Source organism: Onychostruthus taczanowskii, unplaced genomic scaffold, assembly GCF_017590055.1.
Source record: "Onychostruthus taczanowskii isolate IOZ18803 unplaced genomic scaffold, ASM1759005v1 scaffold129, whole genome shotgun sequence".
In the NCBI taxonomy this organism is placed as follows: domain Eukaryota; kingdom Metazoa; phylum Chordata; class Aves; order Passeriformes; family Passeridae; genus Onychostruthus; species Onychostruthus taczanowskii.
Genome location: NW_024498451.1, coordinates 343508 through 360730, shown reverse-complemented (window position 1 = coordinate 360730; position 17223 = coordinate 343508). Strand labels below are relative to the sequence as shown.

Here is a 17223-nt window from a genome sequence, read left to right as displayed (position 1 = left end):
AGGGTTTTATTTTTTTATGTCAGCAACAACTGGCCTAAGGCCATGTACAAATTAATTTCTATTTAGCTGCTTCTGTGGCAGCACTTTTTTGATTGCTGGTTACACTCTGTGCTTGAGTGTGTGTGATTCATTTATGATAACGCCTTCATCTTGTTTTTGTTGGGTGACCTTGGTCATATTGTTATGTCCTCTTTTGTGCCAACTTGTCAAGATATTCCTGGAGTACTGGTGCCAACTACAGGAATTATTAAGTGTCCTTTTTATTTATAAAATATTCTGTTTAGGTAAGATGACCTGCCAAATTATTCAGGATACAATTGTGAAAATAAATGCTGCAGCTTTCCTTCTACAGTCATTTAAGTTTTTGCACTCAGTGGGCGTTGGGTGCATGTGTACCCATTCCTTTTATTTTCCAAAGTTAACACAGAAACATGAATGATGTTTCAAAACATTGCTTTAGAAGATTTACATTACATGAAAAATTTTTTTCCAATTCAAGCAGCCCAATTACTGTGTATGCTGAACTATTATTTAATTAAGTTTTGGATAGGGGAGAGAGGTGGTGGAGAGACAAGGTATTTGTAGTAACCTGAGTGTTCCTATTGGAATGTAGTTTAATTCCATTTAGAGCTAACAGTTTGTCTCCTGACTATAGCTATTTGGAAGAGAGTGCCCTGGTAGATATGCTGAAGACCTGAAGTATGTTTACAACTTTCAATTAAAGTTATGGAAGCAAGCTGGAGAAACTGAGAGAAGGAGGACAGGGAACCAAAAAAGCAAAGGGCCACAACCGTAGATGCTTCTATTCTTCTTGCCATATAATAGAAATAATTAAAAGAAAAAATTTGTTCAGTGGACTTGAGAGAAAAAGTCAAAGTTGTAAAAGCAGCCTGAATAACTTTCCTTAACAAATGTTACTGATGCTTTACATCACCAAAAAGATTAGGTACCCTGTTACATAATACAGGATTATGTTCTGCAAGACATGTATCAAGCTTCAACCTACACCAGGGGAGCTTCAGGAACAGGCTGCCCAAGGATGTGGTGGGTGGAGTCACCATCCCTGGAGGTGTACTGAAAAACAACTGGATGTGGCATGTTCTAGTTGACAAGGTGATGACCAATCAAATGCTGGATTTGATGATCTTGGAAGTCCTTTCTAACCTAAATGATTCGTTGATTCTATATTGAATCCTCCTATTAGAAATTAGAAATGTCATATTAATTTATTAGCTATAGAGAAAACACATTTCCTTCTTGGCCAAAGAGAATCCTATTTACTCTGTGTGTTTTAGATAACCTAATTTCTCTCATGATCATTGACAAACTATGACAGTGTAGCAAACTATTAATATATGCTGGATAATTTCAGTAGGCTTTTGAAAAAAATTTCATTGACCTGTAAAGTTTACCTTTTTAAAAACATACTCCACACATTTCAGAAAGCAGTATTACAGACAACTTTTGTTCCACTAATAGACAAATGAAAAAAACCTATCAGGGGACTATGTTGTTATGGTAATTTGATATTTAAATACAAAATTAGAGTGTTTTGATACTGTCCACATTTTTCTTCCTTAACCCATAGCTTTTAATTGTTCAAAACCACAAATTGAGCTTTGAACTATGATTTAAATAAGAAGTCAAAGCTGTCAGAGACTTAATTTTGGAGCTGTATGAGGATCAAAATCCAGACAAGATTATAATCTTTCCTGCTTGTGCCTCAGACAGAAAATACTCATTTGGCCTTTGCTGTTGTCAAGTCCATTAAACCTGAGGGAGTTTCATCTGTTTTAAAGAAAAACATGGTTGCAGCCACAAAGTGTGGCTTGCTCATAATACAGCCTGTGTTCATTTAAAAAAGGGTCTTTTAAAATACTATTTACAGAAATGGAAGGGGGATTTCTATTTACTGAAGAAATATGGATTAGAAGAGTTTTAAAGAATTAGTTTTTACAAGTTGTACATTTAAAATATTGTGTTCATATTTCCCATCTCATTTTTGCCTGTGAATTACTTTTTGACAGCTATATAATCAGGTGTATTTAGAAGAATGTACGTACCTACATTGCTGTCCAGTTCGTATCTTCTTCAGATTTTTTTTTTTAATTTAGCATATAAAATCATAGCTTATAAAATTTGAAAAGTATTGCCTTAAAAGTAACAAGTTAGAGTTTTTTAGGGTGCTAGATATTTTTATATTCTTGTTTGAACAATGTAGTTGAAAGACATGGGTAAGCCCATTATGTTCTACAGAAGTAGCTCTCTGTAGTCTTGATAGACCAAGTCCTTGGATGTTCTAATAATAAGTACAAAACATTAATTACTGGTGAATCCTGCATATCACTACATTTTTGTTCAAATGCTATGTTCAAATGCAAAATGTTACAATAACATTTTTCTCAAAGAGCAAGGCACTTAACAAATATTCCCAGCATTCACTACCTTGGGAGCTGAAAGATTATCCACAGGTACTAGTGACTAGGCCTTAAATTCCTCCAAGTCACTAACATAACCTGCTTTTTACACGTTGCATTTCTGCAGCTATTAAGCTTCACTGGTAGTTTTCCATGGCTTAGAGAGCAGTAATGGTCATTCTTTAGATTTCCAGCCATTTTCCTACCTCTCACACTTTCTGCCCAACTACAAACCCTCCACTAAAAATGGCAGCACCACTAATAGCACATTCAGTTCCCCTTCACTGTGGCAACAAATCTCATGCAAAATAATAAAGACATGAGGACAATTTTGAAAGCTGTTCTTACCATGCAAAACTCGCGGAGGTTACTGGCACTTATCATCTCGACCAGCAACACTGGTGGTACAGCATGTTAGTAGAACAGCCTCGTAATAGTGGTAATTAACCTCAAAAGATATGCCAAGTTTCTCCTACACTTAAATACATCAAAATGCCATTTTCTAAGGGAAAATAATATAGTAATAGCTTTTACTGTTCGCATACAATAACAATTTCTGTGCAGCACAGAAAAATAAAAAAGTTCTACTGACTTTTCAGTTTGAGTAGTGCTCTTGTGTATGCTGCCAGGTGACAGCTCTCACAGCCCAGTCCTGGGAAAAGCACACCCTGACCTTTCCCTGCTCATAAAAGATGTTTGCAGTTTCACATATTAAACAACACGGATCCCTTTTTTACCAAAGTACAGAAAAAGCAGTCTTTCCAGAAGAAAACAGTCTGTAATGTTTGACTAATCCACTTTTTCTTTAGTGTCAGAAAATCAGGAGAAGGCCCTTCTTAACAATGCTTTTATGTTTTTAAGGAAGTGAAGGACACTGACCTATAACACAGCATCCATACTAGTGAATGGCAATTTTCTATGCTGGGGGAACAGTGAAGAACACTCTAGGATGAGGTAGAGGACAAAAAGCCACTTGCTGAATGAGCGGCAGCCAAGAGGGCGTGGCAGAAGGCACACTATACAACAGCCCATCTGTGTGAATATCATCCATGTTCCCAATATGTCATCTGAACCCTCCTTTAGAAGTACTGATATCATGCTAAGCCCTCAAATCTACTGTCCAAAATTAACCATTGTTGCTCAGAGAATAATTCAAAAGCAATTCTTGTCATAATATCTATAGATAATGGAATTTTACTTTAAAAATTCCCACCACATGAAAAGACATCAATGAAATACTTTTCTAGGGCAGCAGATTTATTAGAAGGCGGCATATAAAATGCCCAAATGCCTCGACTGCTTGATCCACTTTTGCGCCCCCTGGGACTTCCAGAAAAATATGTTTAAACTCTTAGAGGTTTGCTCTGAGAGTCAAGATTTGCTGCATGTGTGAGTAGGATATTTGCACCATGAATGTGGGAGCCTGGCTTTGCTGGATTACAAGTTTTGCAGATGTTGTGACTGTTACCATTGCAGGACCCATGATGATGGGTCCTGCAATGGTAACAGTCACACTTCACAACCAACAATCAAAAGCATACATGAAGGCATGGACCAAGACAAACCTCTGCACATAGTTCTCAATCTGCTTGACACAACAAGGAGTGAACATGCACAGAGGAAAAAAAACCACTTGGAGACATCCAGCAAAAAGAGAATTCAATTTTTTTCCCTTTTTGCATATTAGTGTCCTACCTCATCATGCGTGTTCTGGCAACCATATGTTGCAGTCTTTGCTGTACCATGACAAGTTAAAACAAAAAATTACACAAGGCATTCTTTTACTTCTTGTTGGAGCAGACTTAAAACAAATCTACTTTTCCCTTGAGGTATAACAAGAACATTTAGAGTTCTTGTTCCAGATTTGCCATGAGGACAATCAAATCCAAATTACAAAATCTTGGGGTGTGGTCAGTGAATTTTAGATTCTTGCAGTCACAAAAACAAAAATTGTGACCAATATCATCATTGCACAGATTAGATAAAACTTCATCTCTTAGGCGATGCATAGATGTACTTGCATATACTGGGCAGAAAATTCCCAAGTCCGCAGGTAAGAGTAATTTTGTAAAATGCTAAAGATAACAAACAAATAGCTAATGGCATAAATACACAATCGTTATGATGAGAAAAAGAATTGAAAAGAGGATTTCACAAGAATTGGGTTATTCTAAGTGCAAGTACAGGCTCAGTAGAGAATGCATTGAGAGCACCCCTGAATAGGACTCGGAGGTGCTGGTGGATGGGAAGATGGAAGAAGACCCAGCCAACTGCACTTGCAGCCCAGAAATCCAAATGTATCCTGGGCTGCATCCAAAGCGGTGTGGCCAGGGGGGTGGGGGGGGGGGGGAGGGGATTCTATTCCAGTTTGATGAGAGTGCACCTGGAGTGCTGCTCTCAATGGAAGACACAGACTTGGAGATGGTCTGGAGAAAGGTCAGGAATATGGTCTGAGTGCTGGAGCAGCTCTTTTATGAAGACAGTTCAGGAGATTAAGTCTGGGACAGGAAGATTCTGGGAAGATGATGCAGCAGCCTCATGTATCAAAAGGGGGCCTACAAGAAAGCTCAGGAAGAACTTTTGACAAGAGCATGTAGTGACAGGACAAGAGGGAACAGCTTCAGACTAAGAGAGTAGGTTTAGATTAAGATATCAGGAAGAAATTCTTTCCTGTGAGGATGGTGAATCACTGCAATAGGTTGCCCAGGAAGTTATGCATGCCCCATTCTGAGGCTGTTCAAGGCCAGGTTAGATGGGGCTCTGAGCAACCTGGTCTAGCTGAAAGTGTCCCTGCCCACAGCAGGGAACTGGAAGTAGGTCATCTGCAGTGTCCCTTTCAACCCAAATCATTCCATGATTCTATCATCTGGCAACATCATTATGTCTCTTTCAACACAGCAACAGAAGAAAAAAAAACCAACAAAAATCAACAGCCAAAAAACCCCACATCTCCAAAAAAAAATTTTAAAAGGAACTTATACATATTAATCCAGTTACTAAAAACTTATCTTAAAACAATAAACTAAAGGTAAATTCTAAAATCTGCAATTCTCTTTTCCTGAGATGGCTGCAAAAGAAGTTTGACCACGTATTCTCAGAGACAGAGTTTGACTTGACCTAAGAAATTCTGAGTAATGAATGGTTTTATCTGTTAATTAAAGCAGTACATAAAGAAAACAAGTAATAATCACATTTCAGTCAAATAAAATTCAGTTTCACTTTATTCAAGATTAAGAAGTGGGGTAGGGTGGGGTGGAAACCAAGAGAGCCATGCTATGAAAGCCATGCAGCAGCTGAACAAAAAGGAAGTGCAACAATCAGACTTACAAATGTTTCAGGAATTTCTCAGAGGTAATTGTAACCCTTAGCAAACTGAGAACCCAAATTACATTTCTCAAATATTTTAAGTTTATATAACAGTCATATACTAGAGGAGCAGTTCTTCAGCATTTCAGTAAAGGCCAAGATACACTTTTAAACACCACAGTGGGCAGAACCAAATGCCTACATTTTAATGTTTATCGAGATCCCCTTTTCTAGTTGCATATACACTTTTATTAAAAAATAACACACCTATTCAGCCTTCTTGTTGAAAAAAATATGCATATTGCAATAAGGAATGAGGCACAGCAGAGCAGACATCTCATACAACCTGCAGTAATCCAGAAAACTACAAAATGGCACAAATCTAATAGCTTTCTCTTCACTCTGGGGTGATACACAGTTAAAGGAAAAAACTGGTGTTTGCCAAGAAGTGGCAAAATTCTTTCATGACAGTATGGAAAAACCTTTATTAAAAAAAAAAAAAAGTCAAAAGACAAAAATTACAGACTAGAAAAGGAAACTACAGAAAATCATATTTTCATTATAAGTGGAAACCAAGGGACATGGAAGATAAGTCCCACACTGACTTGTGGACATTTCAAATCCTGTCTTAAGGCTTTTAGTTAGAAGAAGATGAAAATATTTTATAGTCTCTAAGAAAAATGCCATTCTGGTGAAATTGTTATGTTTTCCAAAACATCACCTGCTCAACCACAAACATGCACACTTAAAATAAATCCTTCAACACTAAGAGTTAAATTGCTTAAATATTATCAAAGAGCCAGCTGAGATTTGAGAATCAGAGCTGTATTTGAGTTGTTGGCAAAATAAATGTAAGAAATAATTAAAATAGAGGATATGTGGAGAAAAAATACTTAGAATTGGGTAAATGAAAAAGCTACACACAAACGGGAATGTACAAAGTACACACACATGATGTATTTTAAGTGAAATTTGCAGCAGGTAGTCTGTAAATTCTGGGGATGCAGAGGAGACCACACACTTTATCAAGAACATTATGAGGCTATTAAATGAACTATCATGCCTAAGACAGAAATGACAGATGAAAAACAAGAGACAGATAAAGAACGGTACTCAGTGCACCTAAAACCACTACTTATCTAAGGCAAAGTATGGAAGTTTGGCGTGATATAACCTGAGTTAATACTCTTGGTATGTACTTGGTGTACAAAACGACTGGAATAACACCATCATTGTAATAGTTTTGAATCCCCTTATAATATTTTGATTCCATTTACAATTTATGGGGGAAATTGCAAGATTATCTGTATTTTGTAACCTGCTAAATGGGGGGTTACTCAATACCAATGGCAAGACTTACGGTAAATTAAATATTTGCAAATATAGGTTACATGCTAGTTGTTTTAGATTTACAATAACAGAACAATTTGGATACTTCAAGCATCACCAGCAATGTTAGAATTCTATCCTGTAGCTATAAATATTCCAAACTATTGTCTGGAAATCATATTTTGGCAGTAGGTGCTTTCTATATGTACAAGATATTTTGAAGACTTTGATATGGGAATTTATGGAAACCTTCATGTAACACTGTATTTTTTCATGTACTTTTTGTATCAACTGCAGTAAACAGCCATTCGGCAATACTATGACTACTACATCTAAGAAATAAACAGAATTGCAGACATTCAAGCTAATAAAATGCTGCTGTCAGGGTACGAAACAAACAAATTTCATCGAGTAAGAAAAGTTAATAAAAGCAACTGTGACATATTATATTTATTATTTAATATAAATTTGACTCCACTAGTCTTTTGCTTAGCACACAATATAGTGTAATTCAAGGCATTTATATTTGGTATGCAACAGTGCACTTATAACCCCATAAACTCCTTCTTGAGTTGCAAGACTGTTACAAACTTACTAACTAATAATAGGCTTTTATTAATATTTTTAGTGCAGAGTTAATTCTCCCCAATATGCATTTTTGCAAACTGTTAAATTTTCTGTAATAGTTGATAGAGGTGATGCAACATTTTCTTGAGTAGGATATAAAAAAGTTTACACTAAAAGCAATACTGCACTATAAATTATTGGGACCTGGTCCAATCATTTACAAAAAGCCCTAGTATTGTCAACTAAGCAGCCACTTGTGACTTAAATTCAAATTCTCTGACCAGTAGCCTCCTTCTTATATTTTGGGTTGTAACAATAGTGATTAAGTTAACATTTGCTTTGACAGAGAAATTTGCATTTCAACACAGCCTCAAGTCACATTGAAACCAAAATATTAAGTAAGCAATGATTATCACAATCAAATCAAAACTGCAAGACTTGCTCCAAGTACTACCATAAGAATTATTCCAGAGTTCAATTTCAGTATCAAAGGTTAAGACAAACTCACTTTATACTGCTTATATAAAAAATGAAATCTGAAATTCTTACATTAAAAAATCAAGCAAACCAAGACAAAACTTGGCAGATTTTTTTATCAATACATAATTTTTAATCTAACATCATCTACTCTTCCGATATAGACTCTTCTGACCATAATAAATAATTGCATAAATCTTCCTTCCTTGCTGTTTTTGCTTTTGTTGATGATATTCAAACAGTTCTGCTTGTGAAAGAGGAATTACAAGATAGCTGTTGAGTGTTCTTCGTCTTGGTCTCTCCACTCATTACAATTTTGGCTGATTCTCTCGTACTTCTTCTAGTTTAGAAAGGATCCACTGTGTGAAGAAAAAAGCAAAAATTAAAATCTTTCTGTGGTACAAAATGGACAAAGCAGCTGAAAACTGGACTGGTTTTTGTCACTGTCTTTACCACCTGCTCTTTTCCTAACCAAGTTTTAACAGAGCGTTAAAAATTCTTCAGTAGACTATAAACCCCTGTCTTTCTAACATGAAAGTGGAGCCATTTAAGCACCAATATTCAACATTTGATACCATGTCACATTAGACTTGTTTCCTGGTCTACACTTCAAGGAGTAAGATTTGAAAAAAAGAGGAGACAACTTTTAACTCACATCCTGGCTCAGCTTTCATCTACAGCTCTAGACAAATCACAGATGACAACAGAGAAGTGAGAATCACAACAGACAGAAGGCAATAATAGGTTGCAGCAGTGTGATAGGTTATTTAGAAAAAAAGCTTTCTTTAACTATATCTTGTTTCTTTTAAGGAATTTCTACTGGAATGTGGAAATCATTTTCCCAAGAGTATTAAAGAAAAAAAAAAAAAGGAGGTTTGGGGGAAAGGGCAGTAAGATGAAAATCTAGAGTCGGATATGAAGTTATATCAAGGGTCTGCCATAAAAGGTGTGCATACCACTTTAAAGAAAGATGAGTGGATTATTATAAATCAGAGCCTGTTACTGTATCAGGTTCTATCCCCTCATTTGAACATTTGTGTTGGTAATTTTGTGAAGCTCCTGGGCCTCTCCAGAAAAATAAACACCCCAATATTTTTGTGAATGGTATATTGGTTATTTTTTACCATTCTTTCCTTAACTTAAGACTTGTGGTATATGTAATATGATGTATTAGTTTCCCCTTTTTTAACAGTTCCTGATTTAGCCTGAGCATAGATGGGATTCCTCTCCCAGAGAGACTAATGGGCCTCAGCACTGCCCACCCTTGCTCCACACAGACAAAAAGAAAAAAAACGTGAAACCTCAGTACCTCCAAAGATTACAGGCAAGTGAAATTCAGCACAGGGCCCTTACCTTTCTGAGGTAAGAGTTAACTGCCATCACTTACCTGTAACCCTCACAAAGACAAAAGCAACTTAAACTGATGAGAAGATGCAAAAGCAACTTAAACTAAAGACAGAATACAACTTTTGCAAGGTCTCTCAATCCATGATCCCAGGGAACCACACCCCTCTGAAATATACACAAGACTCATTCATTTTTTTTTTTTTTTTGTGAAAATTACTAGCTACACTAGTTAAAAATAAGGCAGAACTTTGACAAGCAACTACCTTCTGGTAGCAGATCTGACTGTTCCTACTGTCTGTTCCAGTCAAAACTAGTGATGTCAAAATGAAGATGTTATACAGAAAAATGTATATAACAATAGCAGCAATATCATATATCACATAAACTACTGATATTTTTATTAAGGATTTTCTTCATTCTTCAAAAAACTTATATTTTGAAGAACAGAGAAGTAACACCCCATCCCTGCCCACCAACGGGAACAAAAGTAGGTGTAATTTACAAATAATTTTGGTCTATTAAAATGTACTATTCTAATTCATATTCTGTTTAGCTTTTGTTAGCATTACTGCTTAATCAATCTTTTGTCAGACTGCTGTAATTCAGAAGATTTATGTAGAGACAAGTCTGGTGTTGGAATTGACTATTTTTGAAATTCGGTACTGAGTAGATTATTGCTATTTCCATATGTGTAACAGATATGTGGAAATACTGAATTTTAACTATACATAGTTTCAGGTTAAGAGTATTTCTGTTACACTTTTTAAGTTAAATTTACCACTATATTTTTAATTGTATTTTGGCTTTACCTTAGCATCCTCTGGACTTCTAAAATTAATAATTTTTCCAAATTCTTTGGCATGGAAGACAGATTTAACTCGTTCCTAAAAATAAAACCAAAACAGTAATTCAAAAGTGAAGTTAGCTACTTCAGGCTTTAACACCACGACGCTATTTACTATCAAGGCAGCTACAATGGTTCAAACAGCCATGTGTACCAAGAACAGTCATCTGAGTATGTTGGCATCACATGCACATACCCCGAGAGAGACCATTTTCTGCATGAAAGCACAATAGGGTGAATACTCCAGCAGTAACAGACTCCCCTTTTTACCATGGAATCCCTGGTTATATAAGGCTCTATAAACATGTGTGGGAATGGAAGGCAGATAATGTACATGTGGTAACAAAATCCATTACTCTCCAAGGTTTTAATTTGTAATTCTCCTTCAAGTCATTACTTGAGTGGACATTCCACCAATACTGACTTGCAAGTAGTGGACACAGGTAGTGAAAACAGCAACTTGAACTTCAGAAAAAAAAATGTAAGGAGTTATTTGCAAAATACAGTTTTCAACCATAGATTTCAATAAAGAGCATACTGCAGACATGTTAATGGATTCTGAAATGACTGCTGTGTAGGGGTAAAGATGGATATGTTATTCAGCATTGTCTGAAATGGCAGAAATGCTAAGAATTATTTCATCCTGTAAAAGTTCACTTGCAGTCAGAAATCCAGTTTGGCTCTGCCTTTCATGCTCTCTGCAATAGAAACAAATAATCTGAGTGAAAAACTGAATGACGCTGTGCACCATCAAGACTGTCTTGATAACCATATGTGTAAGTACACATGTGCAGCTTATTAAAAACAGAAACAAAATACTGGCAGAGATAATACTGCTTCTTTGGAGGCAGCAATGCTACCTCATAATACTACCTCATTGGAGGTCATCTTTCTCCTTATATCCTTTGCCAGCTTACCAGGGAAAAGAATTTTAAGGTTTTTTTTTTTTTTTTAAGAAAACTTGCAACTAAGAGCAACATTCTTCATTTTGTATCGAGAGGGAAAATATGTCATTATGGTCAGTTTTGAAGACAATAAAACCTTATTATATGCCCCAGAGAACGTAATAAAAATATTCTGCAATCCTCTGACCCTTTTCTTGTATCAGCATTTTCCTGACTATGAATACACCATTAACTGGGGAATACAAACAAAAAATTCCTACAGCTCAAGGAAAAATCTCATCTGCAAAGACCAAATCACTATGCTGCTTAAAACAGAGACTAGTTACCTGAGGAGTTCACCCATGTAAAGTTTCAACTCCTTTCTTTGAGTACATCTCAAATACAAAGGAGATCAAGAACTCAGAGGACAATGAGCAGAAATTCAAAGTTCAGTTACATAAACAGTAACTCAAAAAAACAACAAAACATGGTAAGAGTGACGTACCTTGGCTTCAATGCGCAATCTTCGACCATCAACGATGAATGGTTCTTTGGTAAATTCATCATAAGTGTACTGCCATTCACATGTCAGCTGTCCAAATGCCCCTTTTGTCACAAATAACACACCACTAGGCACCAGAAAATAAAAGTTTTAAAAATTAATGTAAAAACACTTAGAAGTTGTGATGTTACCCTCGCTCTAGTGAATTCCTTGTCATTGTAAAATAGGTTTAATCTCATGATCTCTAACTATACAGCACACTTTCCAAAAGAGTGAGATTTGAAACTCCCTCTAACATTTAAAATACTGCATTTCATAGCAAAACTGTATCACTACTTCAAGTTGTATTTGAGAAGGATGCCTCATACTCCACTGCTAGACATTGACTGTTCCTATATTATCCTTTCTTTCCCTCAATACACCTCCATAAGTAAATCCCACTGTTCAGTTAATTCTAGCCAAACCCAGTTTATAACAAATCCTTCTCAGCTAAAGAAATCTTAAAATCAGTATTTCTTTCCCTTCTTAAAGAGGAGAAAAATAAAACTGAACACTAAAAACTAAAAACAATGACACTGCTGAAGATTATTATCAGCACACAAGGCATGCCTTCCCCATTATTTTGTCTACATATGTGGTGACAGTACAGTTACTGATCATCAATCATCAAGGCATGCACATTTTTATGACTGTTTTAAGTACATATTATTCAGAGTCAAAACTGTTTACCTTTTTGTTACCATTAACAGATCTGTACTGTTGACCATAGCATGTGCAATATATCTGAGTTTTGCAAATCTTCCATTTTCAATTTTCTAAAAGAGATAAAAGTTTTATAGCTTTGAATATGCTAGTAATGTACTAATTTTGTGCTTAAAAGTTATTTATGCTCCAAAAATATAAATTGCAACAAAACACAAAGCATAGACTTTAAATAAAAGGCTACCTTCATTAAGTCAAAATATAACTAACATCTGTAATAGCTAATGTCATAACTACTTGGTTGCTGTTAATACATCTATGTAAATAAAAATCAATCCTAACCAAAACTGACAAGGAATAATTTCTCTAAAAATATCAGCACTCAGTTTTCTACATACTTCTGGTATACACTGAACTTCTACTAACTAATACATTTCTGAGACAACAAACAAAATAAGGATTCCTTTCCTACTTTATCGCACTGCCTCCAAAACATTGACTAATTAACCCTGAGAATAAATCTATACCTAGCTATATATAAGCACCATTATCATGTAGACAGTGGGACTAAAAACAATGCACTTGAAGTATGAACTAAACCATTTCCTATAATTAATGTGAATACTGTAGAATACTTTTAATGAGCAATATATTTAAAATATTGATGATAGCAGATTAATAATTTTTTTTAAAACAGAAGCCCTGTACCTCTCACATGACTTGGTAAGCATTTGATTTCTGATTTCCTGAGCAGTGAGTGATTAAACTAGTGGTTAAATTAATATTGCTGCATCTTTGTTGAGAATAGCAACACAACTGCTTGCATGCTTTCCAGCTGTTACAACTTGGAAGCAACACCAGATTAGCACAAACTAGTATGAAATAAAAAATAGTTTTAACTCCAAATATATAGATGCAGATATGTATGCCAAAATTTTAAAAATATCTAGACTAGTTCTTAAAACAGTTAAGAAAGCAAAGACATTTAATATGTTCCCCAACACAGTAAAATGATGAAGACATTTAATTAGTGTAAAAAACTTCAAATGTGATTGTGTGGATAATTCCACTTGCACAGACCGACTTTTAAAAAATTATTTGTTCCCCAAAGATACTGATTCTTTTGACTAAAATGTATGAATATTTGAGTAGCAGGTTACTCTAAAGAGAGCTTTCCAAAAAGCACTTAGAAAGTTCCAATTATTTCTCTTCCCCCATCTCTTTCAGAATACAAAATCACAGCTACTGGTCACACACCTACTTACGTAAGTCACTGCTTGCATTTATTTCTGCAAGAGCTAGTGTCAGGAGCAGGACGAATTCCACAAGAAGAAATAAGGAACTAAGGGCTTGGAAAATAAGCTTTTTAAAAAAAATTTGGAAATGTCTTATTCAAGCTTTATCAAGGCATTGCTCTGCCTCTGAAGTATGTCTCTCCCTGCCTCTTGTATTAGAAGCTTTGACCTAAATAAATAAATGACTGAAAAAACCTCTCTAAAAGGTAGCACCTACTACATTCCAGTACATAACACACTGGATGTTTAGAAGACAAAGGAGGCTGTATGGACAAGCTATGGACAGCATGGATAGGATACCAGATCCACAGGTCAGGCTACTGGTCTACTAGGTCTGTATACTGATGGACTTTCATTAGTAGTCTAGACAGAATGACAGAGAAATGGAAGAGAGGGCTGACAAGAACTTAAAGAAACATGGAAAGAGCAAGGGTGGTTCAGAATAGGTATAAAATACACTAAACTTCACTTAACTGCAAGACACTTTGACAATGACACAAATTAGTCTTACTGACCAAATATATAAATATCATACAGAATGAAGAGTATCTCTGTTCTATTCAAAGTAAGTATAGGCAAAAGCATTTAGCAATTTAGCCTTACTAGGATGGAGAGGATTTCCCATGTTTCTTATGCTTTGCGTAGCATAGAAGTAAGGCTCTCAATCCAAATATTAATTCACTTTAAGTGGGATTTAGGAAAGGGGCGTTACCTTCTTCTGTCTTCTGATTAGATTGCTAGCTAATTTTCAACTAGTCATGTCCCTCTGCTGTAACTTGCTTAGCTTACAGATAACAAATTGGGAATAGTGAAAATTATTATGGAAGTACAGTACTTCAATTATTGCACAAGTGACAACCTTAAACAAAAGCTATTTAAACATCTACCAAATTCCACAAAAAGTGTTTCATTCTATAAGATTCCCAAACATGTGACTCATGGAGAACAACAACATTGTTGCCATGTGGCACACACTGAGATAACTAGCCCACATTGTTAGCTATGAGTCAAAAATCATAAACTATCTGTGTTTATAGTTTTGTAGACAACAGGAGTTAATTGGGAAATAAAACACAAGGAAATTCTGCACTGACTATTTATAAAGAGAACAAACACTTGCTAATGCTAAGCACTAAATACTTTTAAATTTTCTGCCTTTGGATTTCTCTACCTTTTATTTTCAAGTTTTATCCCTTTTAGCATTAGACTTTTACTTATTCATTAGGAAATACATCATAGAGGGAGATTGCTGACAATTCTTGTAACAAGCTCAGTACTACACTTTGCTACCAAAGTGCTTTATACAACTCAAACATAAAACGATATACATTTGATCACTCAATACAGATGCATAAGTAGTTCTTAAAATTTTTATGGTCTGTAGCTATTGTTTGGAGAAAGACAGCAACTTGGACCACTCTTTGGTGATGCAAAACTATGAAAGGTAACATTAATCAGTCATTCTTTGTTCAACGATAGTTTCAACACTGGAAGAAAACACAAATCTTCAAAATGCAATGTCTGTATTTCAAATTAAAAACATTTTCATCACCTGATTAAGTATATGCAGATCAATTAAAAAAAGGACACTCCAGAAGCTGTGAACTTGTGAGGCAACACAAGAAGAGATCCCCTCCTTTGCAAATTCTTACCCGTAGTACGGTTACTTAAATGCCACTGCAATAATCTAACAGTAAAAGTGATCCGTTATGCAAATATATGCAAATATGCTCAAGTGGTCTTAAAAGTGGTATCTCTGCACTTGGAGATTCCTAATCACACCCTCTTAATGTGATGAGAAGCAAGCCAAGAGGCCTTTGACAAAGTTAGAAATGACATAGAGCAAAATTAAATAGTGGAGGCAAAAATGAAAATCTATTAATCTTCTGGTAATAGTTCTAAAAAATACTAGTAGTATGTGTGATACTTAAGTCAGAATGTTTGACAACCTTCTTGAACTCACTCACATGAAACAGTGTGTAAAAAAATACTGAAAAGGCTGTTACTGCTTAAAAAGCGGTTGTAAGTCTGCTGTTCTCTTTTGATGTTCAAATTAACTTTCACCTGGACTACCAGCGAATTTCCCTATGAACTGGTTACTGTCCAAATGTGTGAATTCTGAAGGCAATCCACTGTCGTTGCTAGAAACTCCAACCCTGAAAGCATCTTTCAGCTCAAATTATAAGGTAACTTTTTCAAAAGTTGTAGAATTGCTAATTTCAGCAGGCTAACCTGGTATTATTACCTATCCAGTCTTCCCCACATAAACATTTAATAGTTCTAAGCTGTTCCTAGATGACTTCTTAGATGTAGCTTGAATGTGTGTTAAAGAAAAAGTAACATGTAAAACATTCATTTTTCCATGAAAAATTCTTTCATCATTTATGAATAATAACTACCAATAATCCTTTATTACCTCCTTCCTCATTTCAGTTATCCTAATGTGCAATGTCATTATACAAAATGCAAAGCAACACACAATGTCTATGATGTGTTAATATCTGTATTCAGATTCCATTTAGCCATGCTGAACAGTAACTCCAAAATCTACCTGGTTTTATTAAAATCAGTGGGAATTTGTAGTCATTTAACATTTAAATCTAAGGCCACAGCAATTAAAAGACAATTAAAATTAGGACAGCAGCTTTCTTTCAGAATGCAAAACTTCTATTTCACAGCAGAAATATAAATTGCCTATGCTGACTGGCAGAATTATCTTAATAAATTTTTGATCTGAATACAGAGAATTTTTTGAGCAGCTGAAATGGAGAAACCATACTGATCTACACTTTCATCTAGATGTTCTGTTTCCTGCCAATACAACCAAAACTCTTGGGTTCATACCATTTGATACATGATTACAGTATCAGCAGAGAAGTTAAAGAATATTGTCTTCACACTTCAGTCACAGTAAAGTTAAAATGAAATTGTGTAATGCAAGCTTCCATATTCCTCTGGAACAACTGGTGTCAGCTGGTTTTAGACAGCTTCCCATAACTGTCTTCTATTTGGGATTGGGCAATGGCTATGTAATAGTATCTAAATGTTGCATATTTAAGTGGTAAGGATCCTGCTTTTTCCTTTAACCTAGACAAACAAAATTTTCCAAAGCAGGACCAGATCATGGTATCTGTGACTCAGTACTAAGAGACCAACAAACTAGATGGTATGCATGAGTACCTGGTGAGAATCTGGACAATGTCAAATAAAAATGAAGTTATTTTGAACTTCATAAAGAATGTAATTTTGCAAAGTGAAACCTTAGTTTTAGGGTACTTCAGGATAAGGATGTTAATGTTTTGATTTTAAACCAAGCTCAAGAGCAGTGAGGGAAAGACAGCAAGGATTAGCATGACATACTTTTCTCCTCAGATGTTCTTCCTGGCAGACCAAAATGTGAATATGAAGGAACAAGAGCCTGCTCAAATCACTTCAACATCCTACCTGATACGAAGCTCATGACCAAAAAGAATCAGTAAACCAAAAGCTGAACACCTCCAATAAAAGAGGATACGGTATTGAAGCACAGCTTTGAATGACTGTCTTCTCTGAA

The 17223-nt window shown here is 35.4% G+C and overlaps 1 protein-coding gene across 6 annotated transcripts in view; it reads right to left on the bottom strand.

The window, feature by feature from the left end:
• Positions 1 to 5620: 5620 nt before the first annotated feature.
• Positions 5621 to 17223, bottom strand: part of VPS13A (vacuolar protein sorting 13 homolog A) — a 106448-nt gene continuing 94845 nt past the window's right edge. For all 6 annotated transcript variants that reach the window (XM_041396293.1, XM_041396296.1, XM_041396295.1 and 3 more), the window contains 4 exons: positions 12403 to 12488; positions 11677 to 11800; positions 10253 to 10327; positions 5621 to 8455 (listed from right to left, as the gene is read on the bottom strand). In XM_041396293.1, coding sequence (XP_041252227.1) covers positions 8405 to 8455; positions 10253 to 10327; positions 11677 to 11800; positions 12403 to 12488 — 336 coding nt within the window. In that variant the 3' untranslated portion in view covers positions 5621 to 8404. The remainder of the gene's footprint in view (positions 8456 to 10252; positions 10328 to 11676; positions 11801 to 12402; positions 12489 to 17223) is intronic.